At 43.9% G+C, this 23,327-nt stretch overlaps 1 protein-coding gene across 1 annotated transcript; it reads right to left on the bottom strand.

Annotated features, from left to right (window-relative positions):
- Positions 1-293: 293 nt before the first annotated feature.
- On the bottom strand, positions 294-19,073 carry MYCBP (MYC binding protein). The gene is made up of 5 exons (XM_069223964.1): positions 18,904-19,073; positions 16,412-16,484; positions 4,493-4,541; positions 1,490-1,619; positions 294-437 (listed from the first exon to the last, which is right to left on the bottom strand). The coding sequence occupies exons 1-5, from the start codon at positions 18,916-18,918 to the stop codon at positions 399-401; spliced, it is 306 nt and encodes a 101-aa protein (XP_069080065.1). The 5' UTR covers positions 18,919-19,073; the 3' UTR covers positions 294-398.
- Positions 19,074-23,327: the final 4,254 nt, after the last annotated feature.

Raw genomic sequence — 23,327 nt, 5'->3', positions numbered from 1 at the left:
CACACCCTTGAACAATACAGTCAAGACAGAGCATGGCCAAAAAGCAATGGCTTCTTCCTTGACTGTGGGCTGCACTTGTGTTTTATGCAGTGGGAGACAAAATAAAGGAGAGTTGGAACAGAAAGTGAATATAATGGCCTCGAAAAACATGGTCAAGATACCGGCAATAAGCCAATCAACTGAACTGGATTATCTGCAATCTACTACTGGTGCAAATAGTAGTAATAATACAGATCTGAGGCACCAAACTATCGCTCTCCCACCCAACAACACACTCAAACAGAGAATTCATACACTTTTTCAAAAACATTTATTAACACCTATTTAGACTACAATAGGAAAAAAAACAGCTGTACATGAGAAGCCCTTCAATGTATTGGCCACTCAGGGGCAAAGTACTATTCTGGCCTTTTTTCTTCTTGTGACGGTTCACCGTGCTGCAAAATACAGATAAAAAGAGGTCAACCTAAATTCTGTGTGTTGCAAGAAAAATGAATAAGATACTTTAAGAAACGTGCAACAGAATCCCCCCACCAAAAGAAGCTAACATGCATGGAAAAATGCAGGTTAATTAGGCATAGTGAACTTATAGAAAATGTATTTCAATTCAATAATGATTATTATAAAAAAAAATAAAAGAATTTAACATTTAATAACAAATAAGTAATTTTTCTTTTTTTTTTTCCCAAATTGGTAACACATCTAGGTATAAATATTAAATGAAAAAACAAAACTCCAAAACTGGAGAGGGTCCAAAGTCACTATTCTCCTGTAAAAAATGCCATGTTCATGAAAATGGGGGATTTGACCAGAGGACAAGGACCCAGGTCCTCTAAAAAGGGTATATGGTACAGAAAATAGGTAAAGTCCCACTCAAACAGTTCTTGACGTATTTATTTCATTGTTGTGCAGACAGACGTATTGATTCCATGTGTTCAACAAGTATTTTTGTTCAAAGTAAAAGCATTATCCAAAGCGATGATAGAGAAAAATGGTGATCAGCCAACACGTGTTTCGCCCCCTCTGGCTACATACGCCGGGGCTTTCTCAAGGCATTAAAGATAAGGCAAACATTTATGATTTCAATAATAGGTTAGACATGTTCTTGAAAGTGCATAGAGAAGCGGAAAGCCGCATGTACGTGGCAATCCTCTGGAAAATCACCATTTTTCTCCGTCATCGCTTTGGATAATGCTTTTACTTTGAACAAAAATACTTGTTGAACACATGTAATCAATACGTCTGTCTGCACAACAATGAAATAAATCTCTAATTTGATAACGTCAAGAACTGTTTGAGTGGGACTTTACCTATTTTCTGTACCAGGTATAAATATTAGTCAATTTGTCAGCAACAATTAGGTTTTGATTTGCTCAAATAATTTCAAAACTGGATTTAACATTTCTAAAAACACCAAACGCAACACATTTACAAATATTACACATATACTCTTATTTTTTTATTTGTCAAACCTTTCAAATGTCCATACCTTAGATTTGTATTCTTTGAATTCTTCCTGTAAAGCTTCATATTTTTGTTTAAGTTCAGCTAACTCTAGACGAAGAGTCTCAACATCTCCCGTTTCTGGACCAGCCACACACAAATGTTGTTTCAGAAAGCTACAAAGAGTTAAGAATCACAATTTCTGTGGAGAACACATTTCATCTAAAAAGCTCTTTTAAGGAAGTAGCATTGTAGTATACCTTATTTCTTAGACAACATGTGTTCTATCCATTTGTCGATGATACAAGTTTTGAGTGTCTTTCATTCAATTATCCTAAAGCATGTCTGACATTTTTACAGCAATGCTGAAAGACGCAATTGACACATGCATAGTGGGCTTTTATTACACTGTAACATACATTATACCTGGCTCTTGATCCTGCCTACAAAAACAACACTTATAAAAAAGGTAGATCTTATTAAAAGGAGTCCGCTATTGAGCGGCACCAAGGGACTATTCTTTCCCTGTCACAAAACGTAACAGAGAAAGATCCCACCAAGCCTTAAAGGTCTATCATGGTCAAAACATTTAGAAGTCTGGTCTTTCCGGAATTAGGACAATCCAAATCTTATAATCACATGTTACTACAAGTCATCATGTTACTTGGAGGAGAGATTCCTCAGAAGGGAAATGGCCCTCAAATCAAGACGTCATCCTAAGGTTACTCATTAATAGTTTTAGGTTTCGAGTTTAAAAGCTGTGAAGTAACAAACCATTACGATAAAAGTCAAACCACATTATTTGAGTTGAAGCCCATTCGTTTAATGGAGGGGGGAGAGGGAGCTTCAAAGGCTTGGGCTAGAAATCTGAATCATGAAATGGCAGTAAACCTAAAACCAAATAATATGATCTCTTCTCCTAAGGTGAAGGCTGCCTCTCATCCAAGTTTGATAGAATTAGTCAATGTTTGGGGTCTTTCCAAACCATTTCTTGTGAGGACTTGTGGTAATGTACTCCGGGTCTACCTTTTCCTTAACCCACAACAAGTACAAAACGTTACACACTGCTCATTGCTCAGAGAATCACAGGACGCACATCTAGTAAAGACATTCCCTTGTTTCCACAGACTAAAAAGTAAATGAAATATTTCCTGGTCCTTGATAGTGGAAGTGCTAACATTTTATTTTCCTCCTGAATGCATTACATCACATACGAACAAAACGTGTAAAAGCTTTGTTCATTTTCAGTATTACAGAAAGTCCATGCATTTGTGGCTTTCCCTTTGTGTACTTCTTATTAAAGTAATTGGTTGGAGGATTTCCATGTGGTTTTGCTACAGAGATAGCAAAGGAAGCTGTGTATTTTGACAATTTCTAAAGACCTCAGCATATATTTTCCATCCGGCATTTTGCAGGCAGGAGGAATAATGAAACTGTATGGTGGCACAAGATAGTAGTCACAGGCTGTCCAAGTGGGCATCAGCACCAAGCCTTTACAGACCACTGCCTTTGGTGCAATTATGGCTTAGAAGGCACTTCCTTGAACGGGTGTGGACATGAGACAAAAAGGTTAGGTCCGTTGTTCACCTTCAGGTGATTCCCTGCATTATAAAATCAACAGAACAAGGAATCACATTTTTTTTCCTCCACCTTTTGTTGCTCAGGAACCACCACCATTCCACTATGTAGCCAACATATTTGGTAGGGAAATAACTTAAGACATAAAATGCAAAAAAAAAAAAAAAAAAGCTGAAGAGAAATCGGAGCTTGAGGTCTGAAGCAAACGATCCAAAGTGAAACCGTAATACTTACTAGATCGAAAGGGTAAACAATTTACCCTGATCAGAAGAAAGACCATGAAAAAATGAAAATTTTACATCACGAAGGTACAGAACCAGTTAATGTTTGCACATTTCTTTAAAAAACGGAGTACATCTTGCATACTGTACTGTCAAGAACATACTTTTGTGAAGATGTGATGAGAAAACTAGCATTGTAAACTTCTTCCACTTCAGAACTGACCAAAAAATATTCAATTTAGGACAAATCAATTTATGTCCAGGTGCCTAACATCTTAAGAAGTAGAAAATCATTATGTAAAAGTAACCGCACATGCTGCTGTCTAGTATTGTCCTTACTGCACATTATTCCCCTGCGCGCATCATATCTTGTTTTCTCCAAACTGTTTGCTACCAGCCAACCCACAAAAAGTTGCATCTGCAACACAAGGTCAACACATTGCATAATCCAGAAGGGTGAAGAACTTTGGTTTTTTGATTGACGACATACAGTCTATGAAACAGCAGGTATCCAAGCACAAAGCCATGTGCATTGCTGTTTTCAGGTGACTGAAAACAATTATCTGGCTAAATCTGCCTACAGTGCAGAGGACCGTAGTCTGGGCCTTGATTTTATCATCTAGATTAGATTACAGTAATGTACTTGATTTAGGCACTGACAAGACAACTATTGATCGCCTTCAATTAGTCCAAAATGCTGCTGCCAGACTACTTTAACATCTGCGGTCTCCCACTTTCTTCGGGAACTCCACTGGCTTAAGGTTTCGAAACGCACTGTGTATAAGGCACTATGCTACATGTTTGAAATCAAACAAGGCATGGGACCATGCTATATCCAGGAATTGGTGAGCCCAGACCAGCCTATACATGCTCTTCCTTCCTCTCTTTATTTACAGTACCGAGGTTTTGTCTCACACGAAAGGAGACCACCACCACGTAAAGCCCTTTGGGGGGAACTTAGACCAAACTATATAAAACATGCACAAAATACTTCGGTGTTTTCATGATGTCAGCGATTATGAAAGACAAAAACACTTTTCAACCAGCCCATATCTAAGCTTCTGATTTCTAACTGTGGATTAGATTTATTCTTTAGTAGCAAAATTGTAAAACAGACAAAGTATGCTTGAGAAATTAGTGCCTTCTCTTTCGAGGGGTACAAGGAAACCCATAATCATGCAACTTCAAGGTCGAAAGCAACCTAAAATATTCACACTGAAATCAATGCTGTGATTAAAGACAAAGGATACTCCAATGCGTTGTTTGGTTTCTCTGGTTCTTCATAAAGGGCCACCAACACTAAAAAGATAATCACAAGTAGAAGAGGCTTACAAGTGCAACAAGAGAAATATATGTTACATAAAATAGTCATTACAGTATACTTGTTCTGCAGCCTACTCGGGTACGTTGTAGTCAATTAATATAAAGTGTTGTTAAATGCTACATCGAAAAAAAAAAAAAAAAAAAAACGCATTAGCAAAATCAATTAGCATTTGTATGTGGACATTTGTCTTTATTTTGATAGAGAAAAAAACCCTGTAAATCCAGCATGTTACCATGCCAGTAAACTGAAACAAACTAATGGGCAAGGGCAATTCATTAACACTGCAGTGTGTCTTTGGCAGAGAGCCAAACTATGTGTGCCTCTTAATCTAAAATAAGCCATTAAATTTCATTGTGTCAACAAAATATAAACATTAGAAGAGACATATGTCTTAGTTACAAGCTATGTTACCCCTACAGTTTAACAAAATATTCAGTGTCTGGCGGGGGAGGGAAGTGGACTATTGTGCCCCACCCATGAGCTGGATTCCCCAGATGTGAAGCGACAGGGGAGAGCAGAGCACACGACAGATGGAGCACCCTGGTGATGACCAAAGACCCGACATCGCAGAGAGAGAAGGTCCAGAAATTAAAAGGGCAAACTGGATGCCTGGTGAAGGACAAAGTTGTTATACAGGTGAAACTGGAGAACTAGGAGGAGCACTCGAGAAGTAACATGAGTAGTGAGGGTGCCACTAGAGCAGAGGGCCACAGCGTAGAGCTGTATCTGGTAGACTCCATCCTTAACGTCATGAAATCTAAAGGTTTTTCAAAGTTTTTTTTTTCTCCTTCAACTGAGCGAGCACACAAGGCCTCACCCTCCCTCCCCAACACCCGCCCTTCCCCAGATGTGATACTCCAGACGGCCAGGTTCTGGGACAGTCTATCATGAGAAAATGCAATGGTCAGACAACTCACACAGCCACAAGGAGTTCTTCAACGTTGTGAAAGAACTCTCCAACCCCAGCTCCATCGCCAATGACATCCTGCCATCCCAAGACCTCTGCAACTCCCTAGCCTCCTACTTCCACTTCAAGATTGCAGACATCCACAACAGCTTTAGCACCCAGTCCCCCCCCAGCCACCACCAACACAACAGATTCACCTCACACCATCCTCAACAAATCAAGCTCCATCATCGCACCCCAACTACGGAAGGTCATCAACAGCTCCTTCGAGTCTGCCACCTTCCCAGAGAGCTAGAAATACGCCGAGATGAACGCCCTCCTTAAAAAACCCAAGGCGGACCCAAAGGACCTCAAGAACTTCTGGCCTATCTCCCTGCTCCCCTTCCCGGCAAAAGACATTGAGAAGATCATCAACAGACAACCCGCTTCCTAGAGAAGAACCGCACCCTTGACCCTTCCCAATTCGGATTTCACAGCAACTACACCACGAACCCGCCCTCATCGCCGCCACCAACGACATAAGAACCATACTGGACAGCAGCAAAACCACAGCACTCATCCTCCTGGACCTCTCAGCGACGTTCGACACAGTCTGCCACCACACCCTACGCTCACGCCTCAGCAATGCAGGAATCCGCGATAGAGCCCTTGACTGGGTCACCTCCATTCTCACCTGCAGAAGCCAGAGAGTCCATGTAGGAGGCTGGCCTGGCTTGTAGTGGGTACCAAGGGGTACTTACACTCTGTACCAGGTCCAGTTATCCCTTATTAGTGTAGAAGAGGTGTTTCTAGCAGCTTAGGCTAATAGAAGGTAACTATAGCAGAGCGGCTTAGGCTGAACTAGGAGACATGCAAAGCTCCTACTATACCACTGGTGTCATATGCACAATATCATAAGAAAACACAATACACAGATATATTAAAAATTAAGGTACTTTATTTTTATGACTATATGCCAAAAGTATCTCAGTGAGTACCCTCAGTAGGAGGATGCCAAATATACACAAGATATATGTACACAATACCAAAAATATGCAGTAATAGCAAAAGGAAGTAATGCAAGCAATGTAAAGTTACAGAAGATTGCAATAGGAGCACATAGGTATAGGGGCAACACAAACCATATATTCCAAAAGTGGAATGCGAACCACGAATGGACCCCAAACCTATGTGAGCTTGTAGAGGGTCGCTGGGACTGTAAGAAAACAGTGAGGGTTAGAAAAATAGCCCACCCCAAGACCCGGAAAAGTAGGTGTAAAGTGCACCTATAACCCCCCCAGAGAGCACAGAAGTCGTGATAGGGGGTTTCTGCAAGGAAGACCAACACCAGCAAAGCAACCAAAGTGGATTTCCGGACCTGAGTACCTGTGGAACAAGGGGACCAAGTCCAAGAGTCACGACAATGTCCAGAGTGGGCAGATGCCCAGGAAATGCCAGCTGAGGGTGCAAAGAAGCTGCCACCGGATGGTAGTAGCTGTGGTTTCTGTAAGAACAAAGAGGGCTAGAAACTTCCCCTTTGGAGGATGGATGTCCCACGTCGTGAAGAAGCTTGCAGAGGTGTTCCCACGCAGAAAGACCGCAAACAAGCCTTGCTAGCTGCAAGGGTCGCGGTTAGGGTTTTTGGATGCTGCTGTGGCCCAGGAGGGACCAGGATGTCGCCACTTGGATGAGGAGACAGAGGGGGCGCCCAGCAAGTCAGGGAGCCCTCACAGAAGCAGGCAGCACCCGCAGAAGTATCAGAACAGGCACTTGGAAGAGGAGTGAACCGGAGTCCACCCGAAGACACAAAAGGGAGTCCCACAACGCCGGAGGACAACTCAGAAGATTGTGCACTGCAGGTTAGAGTGTCGGGGACCCAGGCTTGGCTGTGCACAAAGGAAATCCTGGAAGAGTGCACAGGAGCCGGAGCAGCTGCAAATCACACGGTACCGAGCGATGCATTCTAGCGTGGGGAGGCAAGGACTTACCTCCACCAAACCTGGACTGAAGAGTCACTGGACTGCGGGAGGCACTTGGATAGAGTTGCTGAGTTCCAGGGACCACGCTCGTCGTGCTGAGAGGGTACCCAGAGGACCGGTGATGCAGTCTTTTGTTGCCTGCGGTTGTAGGGGGAAGATTACGTCATCCCACAGGAGATTTCATCAGAGCTCCTGGTGCAGAAAGGAGGCAGGCTACCCCCAGAGCATGCACCACCAGAAAACAGTCGAGAAGGCGGCAGGAGAAGCGATACAAGGTTGCAGTAGTCGTCTTTGCTACTTTGTTGCGGTTTTGCAGGCGTCCTGAGCAGTCAGCGGTCGATCCTTTGGCAGAAGGTGAAGAGAGATGCAGAGGAACTCTGGTGAGCTCTTGCATTCGTTATCTGAAGAATTCCCCAAAGCAGAGACCCCAAATAGCCAGAAAAGGAGGTTTGGCTACCTAGGAAGGAGGATAGGCTCTTACCTGAGTTACTAGCCTATCAGGAGTCTCTGACGTCACCTGCTGGCCCTGGCCACTCAGAGCAGTCCGGTGTGCCAGCACACCTCTGAATCCAAGATGGCAGAGGTCTGGGGCACGCTGGAGGAGCTCTGGGCACCTCCCCTGGGAGGTACAGGTCAGGGGAGTGGTCACTCCCCTTTCCCTTTGTCCAATTTCGCGCCAGAGCAGGGCTGGGGGATCCCTGAACCGCTGTAGACTGGCTTATGCAGAGATGGGCACCATCTGTGCCCATCAAAGCATTTCCAGAGGCTGGGGGAGGCTACTCCTCCCCAGCCCCGACACCCTTTTCCAAAGGGAGAGGGTGTAACACCCTCTCTCTGAGGAAGTCCTTTGTTCTGCCTTCCTGAGCCAGGCCTGGCTGGACCCCAGGAGGGCAGAAACCCGTCTGAAGGGTTGGCAGCAGCAGCAGCTGAAGTGAAACCCCAGGAAAGGAAGTTTGGTAGTACCTGGGTCTGTGCTAGAGACTCTGGGGATCATGGAATTGTCTCCCCAATGCCAGAATGGCATTCGGGTGACAATTCCATGATCTTAGACATGTTACATGGCCATGTTCGGAGTTACCATTGTGACGCTATACATAGGTAGTGACCTATGTCTAGTGCACGCGTGTAATGGTGTCCCCGCACTCACAAAGTCCGGGGAATTTGCCCTGAACGATGTGGGGGCACCTTGGCTAGTGCCAGGGTGCCCACACACTAAGTAACTTAGCACCCAACCTTCACCAGGTGAAGGCTAGACATATAGGTGACTTATAAGTTACTTAAGTGCAGTGGTAAATGGCTGTGAAATAACGTGCAGGCCTGTGTAAGAATTGTCAGAGCTCCCTATGGGTGGCAAAAGAAATGCTGCAGCCCATAGGGATCTCCTGGAACCCCAATAACCTGGGTACCTCAGCACCATATACTAGGGAATTATAAGGGTGTTCCAGTATGCCAATGTGAAATTGGTCACTAGCCTGTTAGTGACAATTTGGAAAGCAGAGAGAGCATAACCACTGAGGTTCTGGTTAGCAGAGCCTCAGTGAGACAGGCATCACACAGGGAACACATACAGTGCACACTTATGAGCAGTGGGGCCCTGGCTGGCAGGGTCCCAGGGACACATACACTAAAACAACATATATACAGTGAAATATGGGGGTAACATGCCAGGCAAGATGGTACTTTCCTACAGTCCACCTCCCCCATTCCGCTCGGAGGCCACTAAAATCATCTGCAGCGAACCCCATGGTTCGTCCCTCCGCCTGACCCTCTTCAACATCTACATGGCCCTGCTCGCTAACATCGCCCATTCCCACAACCTCAACATCATCTCATACGCCGACAACACCCAGCTGATCCTCTCCCTCACCAAGGACTCCGCCAAGACCTACCTCCACGAAGGAATGAAGGCCATCGCCCAATGGATGAAGAGCAGCTGCCTCAAACTCAATTCCGACAAGACGGAAGTCTTCATCTTTGGCTCCACCCCCTCCGCATGGGATGACTCCTGGTGGCCTGCCACTCTCTGAACCGCTCCGACTCCCACCCACCACGCACACAACCTAGAATTTACCCTGGACCCCTCACCATCCATGACTCAGCAAGTCAACGCCATCTCCTCCTGCTTCAACACCCTCCGCATGCTCCGAAAGATCTACAACTGGATACCCACTGAGACCAGAAGAACAGTCACCCAAGACCTCGTATGCAGCAAACTGGACTACGGCTATGCCCTCTACGCAGGAACCACGGCCAAACTCCAGAAGAGGTTGCAACGCATCCAGTGTCTCCACATGCTTCATCCTGGACATCCCCCGCCACATCACAGACCACCTGAAAAACCTGCACTGGTTCCCAGTCAACAAGAGTATCACCTTCAAACTCCTCACCCACGCTCACAAAGCACTGCACAACACCGGACCAGAATACCTCAACATATGACTCCTTCTACACCCTGGCATCTCCGCTCACCTCGCCACCATCCAACGCGTCGCCAGAACAATAACCCCAGTAGATCATTCTCGTACCTCACTGCCGAAACGTGAAACACTACCCACCCACCTGCGCCAGACCAGGGACCTTCTTACCTTCAGGAAACTTCAAGACCTGGCTGTTCGAGCAGTAGCAGCACCTCTCTCACACCTTCTCCTCCCTCTTCAGCACCTGAAACCCTCATGGGTGAGTAGTGTGCTTTACAAATCTCCGATTGATTTCCAGATTTTACTTTGAGTGCAAAGACTAAGACACAGCTTCAGGGAGATTAAACACTGTCTGGGAACTGAAATACACAATGCTCCTTCCAACCAAACCGCAAGTGGTAGCAGAAAGGAAATCATCGCATTTCGACATGCTAACTGAGGTATGGGAGTGGCTGAAGAGCCGGAGACCAGTGAGAAGGTGAGGTGCAAGGACAAACAGGGCCGGACAGCTACAGACCGGGGCGGGGATCAGCACACCACCCAATAAGCAAGCACTTGAGGCATGCCACAGAAGGCTCCTGCATCATTTGGGGGGGGGGGGGGGGGGCGGGCTAAAAACAGGTAGAATGGGACACTTATTCATCAGTGAGAAGCACTATGGTTACACGGGCGGATTGGAAGGGACATGTCGGATGCTTAGACTGCGAAACGTTTGGGAATTGGGTGGGGTGACAGGCACTCTGCGCGTTGCAAGAACAGGAAATCGGGATGGAGTTCTGCTTTGCAGGGCAGCAGGAAGAGGACGTTGAGGAGGGGGGGGGGGGGGGGGGAGAAAACAAAAAGCTGTTTATTCACAGCCAAGCAGTAGGGACAGCCAGTGGAGGAGGGACTTGGCACCCCCTTGCCAACCACACGTAGTGTAGCTACCTGGGGTCTGGACCCTTAGAGGGTGCGCATCATTCCAGCACAGCTCCAGTATGCATACTGCTAGGCTAAGAAAACTTTCCTGGAATGTTAACAGTCTGGGAAGTAAAATAAAAACAAGGGTGGTCACATAGTATTTGAGGAGACGGTCCATATGTAGCACTAGTGCAGGAAACCCATTTAAAAGGCAACTTCTGAAATGTGCTTGAGAGACTGTGGTACAGGGCTCTGGCCCAATGCAGCTTTACGGTGGATTCAAGAGGAGTGGGGATGCTGATCCATAAAAATACACCATATGCCTACAGTAAAACTTGGCTTAATGGCGAAGGCCATATGGCAGCATGTTTAAAAACCTGGGATGGGGAGGCAGTCAATATATGCTAGATATAGATGCCGCCCAAAGTACAACCCTCTACCCTGCAAGAAGTAGGGTCCCTGCTTTTATCCCTGCCACCGGGGATGCTGGTGCTAAGGAGTAACCTTAACATGGGGATGAACAAACAGTTTATTTCCCTCACAGCCTGTCCTGTGTCTTCTGTCAGTCTAAGACAAGACCCATGGTGCAATTCATGGCAGCTATAGGACTGCTGGAAATATACACTATTGAACTCCTAGGACATTAACTGAGTGCTTCTTAGCCAGCATTATGTAAATTCTAGAGGACTTGGTGTAAAGAAATGGCTCCCTGTTGCAGTTACCCCCCACTTTTTGCCTGATACTGATGCTGACTTGACTGAGAAGTGTGCTGGGACCCTGCTAACCAGGCCCCAGCGTTCTTTCACCTAAAATGTACCATTGTCTCCACAATTGGCACAACCCTGGCACCCAGGTAAGTCCCTTGTAACTGGTACCCCTGGTACCAAGGGCCCTGATGCCAGGGAAAGTCTCTAAGGGCTGCAGCATGTCTTATGCCACCCTAGGGACCCCTCACTCAGCACAGACACACTGCTTGCCAGCTTGTGTGTGCTGGTGGGGAGAAAATGACTAAGTCGACATGGCACTCCCCTCAGGGTGCGATGCCAATCTCACACTGCCTGTGGCATAGGTAAGTCACCCCTCTAGCAGGCCTTACAGCCCTAAGGCAGGGTGCACTATACCACAGGTGAGGGCATAGGTGCATGAGCACTATGCCCCTACAGTGTCTAAGCAAAACCTTAGATATTGTAAGTGCAGGGTAGCCATAAGAGTATATGGTCTGGGAGTCTGTCAAAAACGAACTCCACAGCTCCATAATGGCTACACTGAATACTGGGAAGTTTAGTATCAAACTTCTCAGAATAATAAACCCACACTGATGCCAGTGTTGGATTTATTAAAAAATGCACACAGAGGGCATCTTAGAGATGCCCCCTGTATTTTACCCAATTGTTCAGTGCAGGACTGACTGGTCTCTGCCAGCCTGCTGCTGAGAGACGAGTTTCTGACCCCATGCGGTGAGAGCCTTTGTGCTCTCTGAGGACAGAAACAAAGCCTGCTCTGGGTGGAGGTGCTTCACACCTCCCCCCTGCAGGAACTGTAACACCTAGCAGTGAGCTTCAAAGGCTCAAGCTTCTTGTTACAATGCCCCAGGACACTCCAGCTAGTGGAGATGCCCGCCCCCTGGACACAGCCTCCACTTTTGGCGGCAAGTCCAGGAGAGATAATGAGAAAAACAAGGAGGAGTCACTGGCCAGTCAGGACAGCCCCTAAGGTGTCCTGAGCTGAGGTGACTCTGACTTTTAGAAATCCTCCATCTTGTAGAAGGAGGATTCCCCCAATAGGGATAGGAATGTGACCCCCTCCCCTTGGGAGGAGGCACAAAGAGGGTGTACCCACCCTCAGGGCTAGTAGCCATTGGCCACTAACACCCCAGACCTAAACACGCCCTTAAATTTAGTATTTAAGGGCTCCCCTGAACCTAAGAATTTAGATTCCTGCAACTTACAGAAGAAGAGGACTGCTGAGCTGAAAAACCCCTGCAGAAGAAGAAAGAAGACACCAACTGCTTTGGCCCCAGTCCTACCGGCCTATCTCCTGCCTTCCAAAGAAAACTGCACCAGCGACGCTTTCCCCAGGACCAGCGACCTCTGAATCCTCAGAGGACTGCCCTGCTTCCAAGAGACCAAGAAACTCCCGAGAACAGCGGCCCTGTTCAACAAAGACTGCAACTTTGTATCCAGAGGAGCAGATTTAAAGACCCCTGCAATCCCCGCAAGAAGCGTGAGACTTGCAACACGGCACCCGGCGACCCTGACTCGACTGGTGGAGAAACAACGCTACAGGGAGGACCCCCAGGCGACTCCGAGACTGTGAGTAACCAAAGTTGTCCCCCCCGAGCCACCACAGCGACGCCTGCAGAGGGAATCCCGAGGCTCCCTCTGACCGCGACTGCTTGACTCTAAAATCCTGACGGCTGGAAAAGACCCTGCACCCGCAGCCCCCAGCACCTGAAGGATCGGAAATTCAGTGCAGGAGTGACCCCCAGGAGGCCCTCTCCCTTGCCCAGGTGGTGGCTACCCCGAGGAGCCCCCCCCCCTGCCTGCACCGCTGAAGAGACCCCTTGGTCTCCCATTGAATCCTATTGCGAACCAGACGCTTGTTTGCACACTGCACCCGGCCGCCCCCGCGCTGCTGAGGGTGTACTTTCTGTGTGGACTTGTGTCCCCCCCCGGTGCCCTACAAACCCCCCCCCCTGGTCTGCCCTCCGAAGACGCGGGTACTTACCTGCTGGCAGACTGGAACCGGGGCACCCCCTTCTCCATTGAAGCCTATGTGTTTTGGGCACCACTTTGAACTCTGCACCTGACCGGCCCTGAGCTGCTGGTGTGGTGACTTTGGGGTTGCTCTGAACCCCCAACGGTGGGCTACCTTGGACCCCAATTTGAACCCCGTAGGTGGTTTACTTACCTGCAAGAACTAACATTACTTTACCTCCCCCAGGAACTGTGAAAATTGCACTGTGTCCACTTTTAAAACAGCTAAATGTGTTTTATGTAAAAAGTGTATATGCTATTGTGATTATTCAAAGTTCCTAGAGTACTTACCTGCAATACCTTTCAAATGAGATATTACATGTAGAATTTGAACCTGTGGTTCTTAAAATAAACTAAGAAAATATATTTTTCTATAACAAAACCTATTGGCCTGGATTTGTCTCCGAGTGTGTGTTCCTCATTTATTGCCTGTGTGTATGTACAACAAATGCTTAACACTACTCCTTTGATAAGCCTACTGCTCGACCACACTACCACAAAATAGAGCATTAGTATTATTTCTTTTTGCCACTATCTTACCTCTAAGGGGAACCCTTGGACTCTGTGCATACTATTCCTTACTTTGAAATAGTGCATACAGAGCCAGCTTCCTACACTTGGCTTGTAGCACCACTACTGTCTGTGAATCAACAGTGGAAACATATGTCTCTTTCACAGGTTTCGAGAGCTACAGGCATTATGAAAGCTACGGGTACACTTAAAGACAAATGGAACATATGAAATGTGACTTCTGCAAAATAAAAGGCGCCCACACACCCATTAGGAAACAAACCATGAATCATCCAAACTACTTAGTGAACTAAGAGCAAATTGTGACTTGAAAGCAGTTACACCCAGCTGGCACTGTCAAATCTTTGGGCGTGTTACAATGAAGCCTGTTAAACTCCATGCCAAAAGAACTGGTTTTGCATTCTCAAGATGATCGCCGAGGCGTCAAGGAACAATCACACCAAACACAAATGAATTCGTGAAAACTTTAAAAATGTGCAGATAACGGGCTATTAAACAGGGTCAGGAAAATCTAAGGAAGCGATTATAGTATACTTGTTTCAGTGCGGGATTCCACATGGACGAAATTGGGGTACTGGAACAAACAAGTTTTATATGTAGGCGATCTGTCACGTCTGGTTATCTTTGGATTACTTAGTACAGTTTTCAATGCCATTTTATAAGTGAAATGACAGCAACAGACCAAAGTTTTTTTAGAAAAAGATCTTTTATCACCAACGTAAAGCACACAGCTGCCTGGCGGCCCTGTAACACACTGTAGTTCTAGTAAGCCCTGAGCTCTTTTTACTGTCCTGTAAAAACGACAAACGTTCTTTCGCTGATTGCCTTGTGCAATCTACTGCATATTTTGCACTGTTCACTCAACCACTATGTCGCCCCTTAGCAACAAGTGTCAATCCACTGATACAAAAATATAAAAAGACAAATGCTTTACGTGCGAGTGACTTCCTGACAACCACACCAAATTAGTGCTCTATTAGAGACAGAAGGGGAATACATTTCCAGGTAATACTTAGCCTGCTTAGATAAGGGTTCAGCTTTTCCTCTGAGGCAGTCAGGACTGATGCTCAGACAAACTAAAATAGGGGTATCTGAGGAGTGGGAAATACGACCAGGAATCACTTAGAGGACTATTGCTGCCGCATGTCGAAGATGTAATCAAGAGTCTTGATATCTAGGGGCTCACTTACAGCTTGGTATTTATCAAAGCTCCTTTCACTACAGAAGGACATAGCATCAAGGGCCTCCACTTCTAATTAGCTATGATTCTGTCATGGAGCATTGCTGACATAAGTGCTGCCCTTTTTACTTGTTCAAATGCCTTGAAGAAATAGGGTGCTACCTTGACGTGTCATCAACCCATACCCAGAAGAAGACCCGCTTATAACTTCTATTAGTGGTATAAACATCATACCTACTTTTGCAGATTTGTACCGTGTACTTGACTAATCTAAACTGGAAACATTTAGACTACATTCACTCGGTCACCTCATGCAAAACGTTGCCATATGTTTACTGTCAAGAGTTATCTAAAAGGAAAAGGTTTCTGTTCCACTAAAGCAAATGGCAAGGTTTGTTATAAAGCAAATGGAGACTCAGTCGTGTGCATCTTCACTGGCACCTAGAGGATGGGAGCCGACCACACCAGTAAGGGCTTCTGTTGTCTCTCCTTTCAAATAAACAACCTCCCCAATTTTAACCAAGGAAATCTCACTCCCAAACATCAAAACAGCACTGTAATTGAAGAATACCTTCAAAACAAACGATAATAGAAAGGTGTAGGAAACCATTAGGCCTCTATGCATGCATATTCTAAAGTTGGACTAAGATTGTAGTTGGAATTCAGCAACCTCTTACAATTTTAAAATACATTCTCACGACTGGGAAAAGAAGCAGCACACAGCACTTGTCATTTTTTTCTTATTCCAACTGCCAAATACAAGCTTGAAAACGAGGTGTACTGCAAAAGGACTGCCTGTTATGAAACATGTTAAGTTCTTGAGTTTTAGTAAATAAGGTTCATCATAAGAAAGTGTTAAAAGGCGTTTAAGAATTATTCAGCAACTTAGTTTGCCAAAATTACACTATTATCACCACAGAAGACAATACTTTCCCTTATTTAAGCAAAAGGCTCACTTCACAAGCATTTTCATTTCCACGTAACTCATCACATGCATTAAGGGAGAACATCACCAACAAGCAATTATGTCACATGCTGTCTGCCAAAGGTGCTATGAGTCACTGGAGATCCAAATTGGCATTTGACTACATCTATGTCACCCATACTTTCCCTGCCCATTAATTCTACCGAAAACAGTACATAATTAATTACAATCTGAGTGTCGGCACATCGTGTGCTCCCAGAGAAACCCTTACCTTTCGTTAGCGTATCCAGTACTCCAGCTTTTTCGAGATATCTCCGAAATTGCTCTCTCTTGGAGTCAGCAGCCTAAAGAAACATTCAGTGATTAAAAATAATCCGGTACCTAATGTAAAACGATCAAAACAACTCTTGAAATTAACAATCATAAAGTGGTCTACCAAACAGCATTTAATTGTTCGATTAAGTAAAACCATTACACCAAAAACTTAAAAAGAAGAAAATTGTGGTCGACTAGTATCCATTTTGGAACTTCTTCTGCTAAAGTAAAACAGACATTACACGTATTGATGGTGTATTAATATGTTGCATGCTCGAGGGCAGAGAAGTCCGGAGAAAACAGAGGAAAATGAATTGATTACACATTTCAGCGGTGAAATATTAACCAAACTTCTTCCCGTGAAAGGGCTCTTCAAATGCTGTAATCTTTAGAGAACTCAGTTCAGCATGGCGACAGACGTAAAATGTCAAACAGCAATGCTGGAATAAGAAGGAACTGCAAAAGGAATGCCATTCTAAAACATCCGTAAAGTTACTCTAAACATTAAGAGGCCTAGCTACTTCATTGGTACGAAACGGTAGGTTAAAAGGGCCGGGTGATAGAATCAGCTTCCTTCTTTGCCTGCTAGTACTTGTAGTGCCTTCCGCATTGTAAATGCGAAATTGATGCATCAAAAAACAATTAAAATAACTAGTAGCGCTGCGGGAACTACTTACGAGAATGTCATCAGGTTATTGGACTGGAGGATGCGGAAGAGGCGCCACAACAGTACCAAGTCACCCTATGTCAAGAAGCCACTCTTGAACATTAAGTGGATTTTTGGCGAACACCTTTCGTACACTGGGTTCTTCAGCTTATAACAAGGACATGAAACGCAGAAATGTGTAACAGAAGGCAACTTGTTACCAGATTATAAAAACATCAGGTTTGTTGAAACTAAGGTTTCAAACAAGACAAGGAGCCGCTATACTTTAGCGGAGTCAACACAGGCTCACAATTGTAATTGCATTTATATTTCGCTTACTATCCCTGACAAAGCGTCAAAAAGCCTTGGGATGAGTAAAAGGAGAGATGGAGAAAGGAGGAGTCTGTATAAAGGAATTAGAGATCTAGTAGTAAAATGAGGCTTGGGTTAAATCAAAATGATAGATACAAGAGGGAAGAATTTAGAAGGGCTCTTTTGGAGATCATAGTAGTAAAACAAAGTTCAGGGTAAGCCAGGAGGGAGGAGTCTCTACAAAGGGTTATTTTGGAGATCATAGTAGCAGAATGAGGTTTAGGATGAGTCAGTGTGGAGCTAGGTGATAGATTAAGAGAGGTATAGGGTAAGAGTAGCACACTGGAGAACGTTTCCCCCCCCCCTCTTCTACAGTAAGAGTAAAGTAAAAATGTATAGATACAGGACTACAAGAAAGGGTATATATGTATAAGGAAGTTAGCATATTGAGACTGAAAATTGTATAAAAACTGAATTTTATAAATATATATAAAACCATGAGTAATATATATATGTTAAGCAGAACTAAAGACAAAAAGATATTTTAGAAACTATTATTATACATATTTATACAAAGAAATACACGTATTTGGCTATATACAGTCACATTAGAAATGGTTACATACAAAGGGATATGCAATACATTCATGTTTAAGTAGAATAATGGTTATGTAGGAAGTCAACTCGAGTAGTGTTCTGGAGATAAAATAGTTATCCGTGGATCAATGCACCTTCAACTTTACAGTGAGTGTTTGGGGGAGGGCCACGGTGTCCACACAAAAAAAGGAGGGGAAAAACATGGGTAAGCAGAGTTGACACAGTCACACCGTGGTGACGCACTATGGACCCACCCCCCCCCCCCCCCCCCCCAATCTCCTCCAGCAGTCAGCACCCAATTAGGCCTTTCCACAGCACAGTGGCGAGGAAACTAAACTACGAATTTTGGCCGTATTTATAAAGGAGCAAAAAAAGGCACTATGCCCCCTCACGACTGGTTTGTGGCTGCGTTAAACTGCCTCCTTCCAAATTGAACAACCCGTTTTCCTACTAAAACCTCACTCCTTCGTTGGGGAAAGAGGTACGTACCTTAACTAAGCCCACACCATTCTTAAGTGCCCTCCATTGGGTACCCGAAGCTAGGGAGACCCTTTAAACCTGTATGACATTTCTAAAGCGCAAACATGGGTGGTGAACAACTACCTGCAGGTGGCACAAGAAATAAGGCCCCGGAGGGGAAGGAACTAAAACGGAAACAGAGACAGTTTAGGGGACCAAAAGTGGCAAGAAGCAATTCAAGGTAAAAGTTGAGCTGTGAACATAGTCCCTGTAGGGTTGAGTTGCTATGTGGGGGTCTCGATAGGGAAAGGAAGAGCAGTGCTTTTGCTAGTGGAACACTTTACCTGTAAAATGCTAATTATCTTATTACAAGTGAGGAAATGACGAACGAAGACAAACAAACGTGTGCAAGTACTGCACCACAACATACTTACTTTATAGTGCGCCATACCACCCCCTGAGCTGCCAGCCGCCACCTCGGATCCCACCGCTTCCGCCACCGCGCTCGGATGTACGGCGTTTGTTACCACTCGTCGCCTCAGCTACCGCTTTACCAGGGTCCGCGCATGCGTAGGGCACTGTCTCTCTCACACCTGCGGCTCTAAAGAGAAGGCGGAGAAGTACATTGAAAAGCTAGACCACATAGCATTATATAAACTCACAGGCTTGACGGCCATATTGGATGTAGCTTTATTTGCTCCGTGATTGGCTACCCAGGTGACCTTGAGGACGTGTCACTTATATGGTCGTCAGCGAAGCAAACTCGCACACAGGGAGGACGACTTTCTCAACGACCAGTTCAGTACAACAACCCCCCCCCCCCCCACACACACACAAAACAGGTATTCCGATCGCCACATCAGACCAAGCTTCCCCAGTTAGGTAATTGCGCAGGCAGCAGCAGATGAAGGTATTTTAGCATGGGAGTCGGATGGTATGAGTCTTTCTGTTTTTTTTTTTTTTAAGCGTGCTCTAGCGTGGAATGGTACGTCAGCCTTAATGACTGCCTCAACATAGTGAACAGGTGCAGCGCCGACGCTGGGATTGCACAGCGCCTGGCGCGCAAGTATTCAAAATCTTTTTAAAGAATTTGTCACCTGTGTGCCTTTACAAAGCATAATGACTCAAGCTGTGGCTGCTTCAAATAACACTGACCTACGATACGGCAGCTTTTGAATATGTGAAAAACCTGAGACTCATGATGTTGACGTGGAATGACATCTAAGTGGTGCTAACGTGTCCCTTTATGCCAATTTTATACACATTAGGACTCGTTTTAGGCCAATGAATCTTTTGACCCAGTGGTGAGACAGCGTAGGACGAGATAACTGATCAATATGTCGAGTAGAATGTCAATAATATCACCAATATTTATCACCACAATATACTTTACTTTGGATAAAGACATTGATCAAATCGTCGGCGCAACCATGACCTACCTTTCAGCCATGAATAACCACACCCTTTGATTGAATTTTATTCCCTATTGGTTACAATCTACTAGTAGAAGTGTCAATCTCAAAACCAAAAAACATAAGAACATAACCACAACATGTCAATTATAATAAGATTTCATTAATGCAAGAATCACGAACATTAGAGTATAGCATAAACATAGATTAGAACACAGAATATAATGAAGTCTTAGTTCAGCATATTGCAACGTCAGTTTCGTCTTTAAGTGTCAGTCAGATGATTTCTTAGTCTAACCACTAATTAGCATTATTAGAACTATTACTAGAAAAAGCAAACAGGCAATTGTAATTCACATTGTCATAATTACCCTCCAGTAATAGGTCAGCACACAGGATCAGTCTTCGTATTCAGGACATCAGTCAGATCGCCTTCAGTCTGGTTTCATCTAAGAGACAGGGGTCACTTCCCTCTTAAGGAGGAGAAATGTAATGGCAGTCAATGGGCAATGATAATTTGTATTAAGTCTCTAATCACCAAATAGAGTGACAGAGTTTCTGGATAAAATCGATAGCATTCCCTACCTAGTTCTAACGTCCCTTCTGTGACATGAGTTTTTATCCCTTTTTCGTAACCCCTTCCCCCAAAATTCTATTGGATATTTGCTATACCCCACTATCTTTGACCTATCAAATTATACATTAGGTAATCCTTATTGTCACCCCACGATAATTTACAACACTTTGATTGGTCTTCATAATTGACGTTTTTGGAGGTGGCACATCCGGAATTAGTTCATCATTTTTGGCACATTCCTCGGGTCACAAGTTCTTCGGTCCGCGGTTAAATGTCCTTGAATATTTCTTTTAATCTATTTTGTTGCAAATAGTATTATAATCCATACAGAAGCAGCTAGCATACGGATGGGAACAAAATCTTTATGGTTACATGGAACGAAGAAAAGAACAAATGCAGGGTCATGGCCCTTTGTGAGTCAGCACACTGAAAAACAGAGAAAAATGCTTTAATATGAAAGCTAGGCAGCTAAATCCGCAGCTCAAGCTAACTTAAGGCCTATGGGTTTAATGCAATATTGTAAACGTCAATATAAGCTCGATTAATTATGATGCAAACAATCAATTTTCATAACTAACATTAGTTCGTACACACAATGGTATTTCTATGTTTCATTGACATAATTCGAATGCACATTAAGAAAATTACTATTCATTGTCATTTTCTATGCAGCATTTGTTAGGCATTTATATAAGAATTACATTTCTAATAATTGATACGTTCAAACTACGCTCTCTCAGTCCCTCCTCTGATGACGTTCGCCACCACACAAACTTTTCAATTTTTCACCTTGCGCATAATGCGCATTTCAACATCTTGCCCTTTATGTGAACTTTCCCAAATTTCATTGAATATTTTCTCTCTTTCACTTTCTTCATTTCTCCTGGTTCTTTTAGTCCAATTTCTCTTTATTTTTTCATTAATTTTGCATGCCCCCCATAATCCTAATAGATAAATCAAGATAATTAGTAACCCCATTAATATTTTTGCAAGTACCCCATTCCAAATGTTGGTAAACCAGCTCCCAACTCTGGCAATTCCCTTTCCAAATTTCTCCCAAACACCAAGTTTTTTCAAATCCTTCAAATCTGTACTATCTCTAGTAAGGTTAGTAAGCATATTTCTAATCTTTTTACTGTTATCTGGGATGAATGAACAGCAATGACGCTTGTTGAGCTACTTGCAGACCCCCCCCACTCTTTGCTAAAAGAATGTCTAAAGCAAGCCGATTTTGAAGAGTCATAGCTCTTTCTGCAGCAAGTTCAGTATCCATCAGGAGTATAGCCCCTGTAAAATTTGTCAACATGTTATCCACAATAGCAGACAACTTCTGTATCTTCATAGAATTTAAGATAACCCCTACTGAAGGGATTATAGCTCTAAATATATCACCAATGACAGCCGCCACTGATTCTCGTTTTTGTCTCGGATGTTGTAATTCAGACGTCTTAGGTATCTGTTTTAAGTCATCAATCTGGTAAATCTTTGGGAATACTATTCCCAAATAACATGTCCCATACCATCCCTTAGGGAGACGGTAATATGCATTTAGCCCACAGATGTAATAGATCCCAGGGATGGCTGTATCTTGTCCATTCAGCATAAAGGTCCATTTACTCTGAAACAAAAACACATGCCTGCACTCATTCGTTCCCACAAACAGATTGTCTTGCTCGGATTTTGACCTATATATACAAAACCTACCTACGTGTAATGCATCTATAGCTAATTTTCCTTGTGTCTTGATTGCGGTGTAAGCATAATCATTTGCATATGTGCGTTTCTCTAACCATTTTTCTAATCTTTCTTTCAATGCTTTGTGTCTATCATCAGTGTGATTTAAAAAGCTTTTCTCAACAGGTGATAATAAGCAAGTCAAATTATTGCGATGTGCATAGGCTGTCCCAAATGTAAGCGTTGGCTCAAAGAATCCTCTAACTATTTTTATATCATGCTCTTTAGCTAATTTATTTAAATATCAATCACAGGCACAAAAGAAAACACAACATCTAAGTTTGAATAAAAGTATTGCACATGCTCTTGATTGTAGAACCTTGTTAGTAGCAATCTGCAGCTAATTCCGTAAGTGAGAGGTAGACTATGGTATGTAACTCCCTCCTGTACAGACGCAGGAATTTTAGTACACACATAACAATCTTTCGCATCCATAGTTTCCACATACTCATTTAGTAAGCGATAGAAGACGTTAGTAGAAAGTTCCCCTTTTGCATTAGTTCCCTCATGCATGTGTAGTGCATCCTGCTCAAGTCTTTCCCACGGTGTTAGTGTAATAGTTTCAGGTTTTGAGGTAGCATTAATAGTCTTTTTCTCTAACCACAGCATTCCTACAATCACACCCACTATCATTATTGCACACACAATACCTACTATAAGGCTCAACCTTCCACACACTTTACTTTTCTTGCTACTACTTCTATTATTAGCCATGTCTGTATACAATCAGATAGCAGAATAACAATCAACTAGAGGATGATTCAAACTCTTCTTTTTTTTTTTTCTTCGTGTATTTACAGCGCTTTCACTTGCAGCAGGATCCCTTTTGTCAAATCAGGTTAGCAGCTTGTCGTAATCGGGTTTTTCAATAGTCAAATCCGGTTCTAGTGTCACTTTAGGTAATTTATAAAGTCTCTCTTTTTTTTTTCAGTTTCAGATTTTAACCAAGATTTCCTCAGATTCGTTCAGGTACCGTAGTATTGGCCTGGTACTTCTCGATCAAAACAGAATGCCAGGAATTCTTGTTGCCATTCAGATGTTGTAGCATATGCCCATTCAGGACCTGTATATCTCCTGTTTGCAATTCTTTTTCTTTTCAACTTTTGTTCACCTTGTTGTTCTCCTTCGCTTAAGT

Source organism: Pleurodeles waltl, chromosome 3_1, assembly GCF_031143425.1.
Source record: "Pleurodeles waltl isolate 20211129_DDA chromosome 3_1, aPleWal1.hap1.20221129, whole genome shotgun sequence".
In the NCBI taxonomy this organism is placed as follows: domain Eukaryota; kingdom Metazoa; phylum Chordata; class Amphibia; order Caudata; family Salamandridae; genus Pleurodeles; species Pleurodeles waltl.
This window is presented reverse-complemented; position numbering and strand designations above follow the sequence as displayed.

What these genes read in the sequence shown, in the direction of transcription:
- MYCBP (XM_069223964.1), bottom strand. An exon ending in ACTGGATACGCTAACGAAAG is followed by an intron (nt 4,542 to 16,411) that starts GTAAGGGTTTCT and finishes TTATCTTTTTAG; the next exon opens with TGTTGGTGGCCCTTTATGAA. An exon ending in AAACCAAACAACGCATTGGA is followed by an intron (nt 1,620 to 4,492) that starts GTATCCTTTGTC and finishes AACTCTTTGTAG; the next exon opens with CTTTCTGAAACAACATTTGT.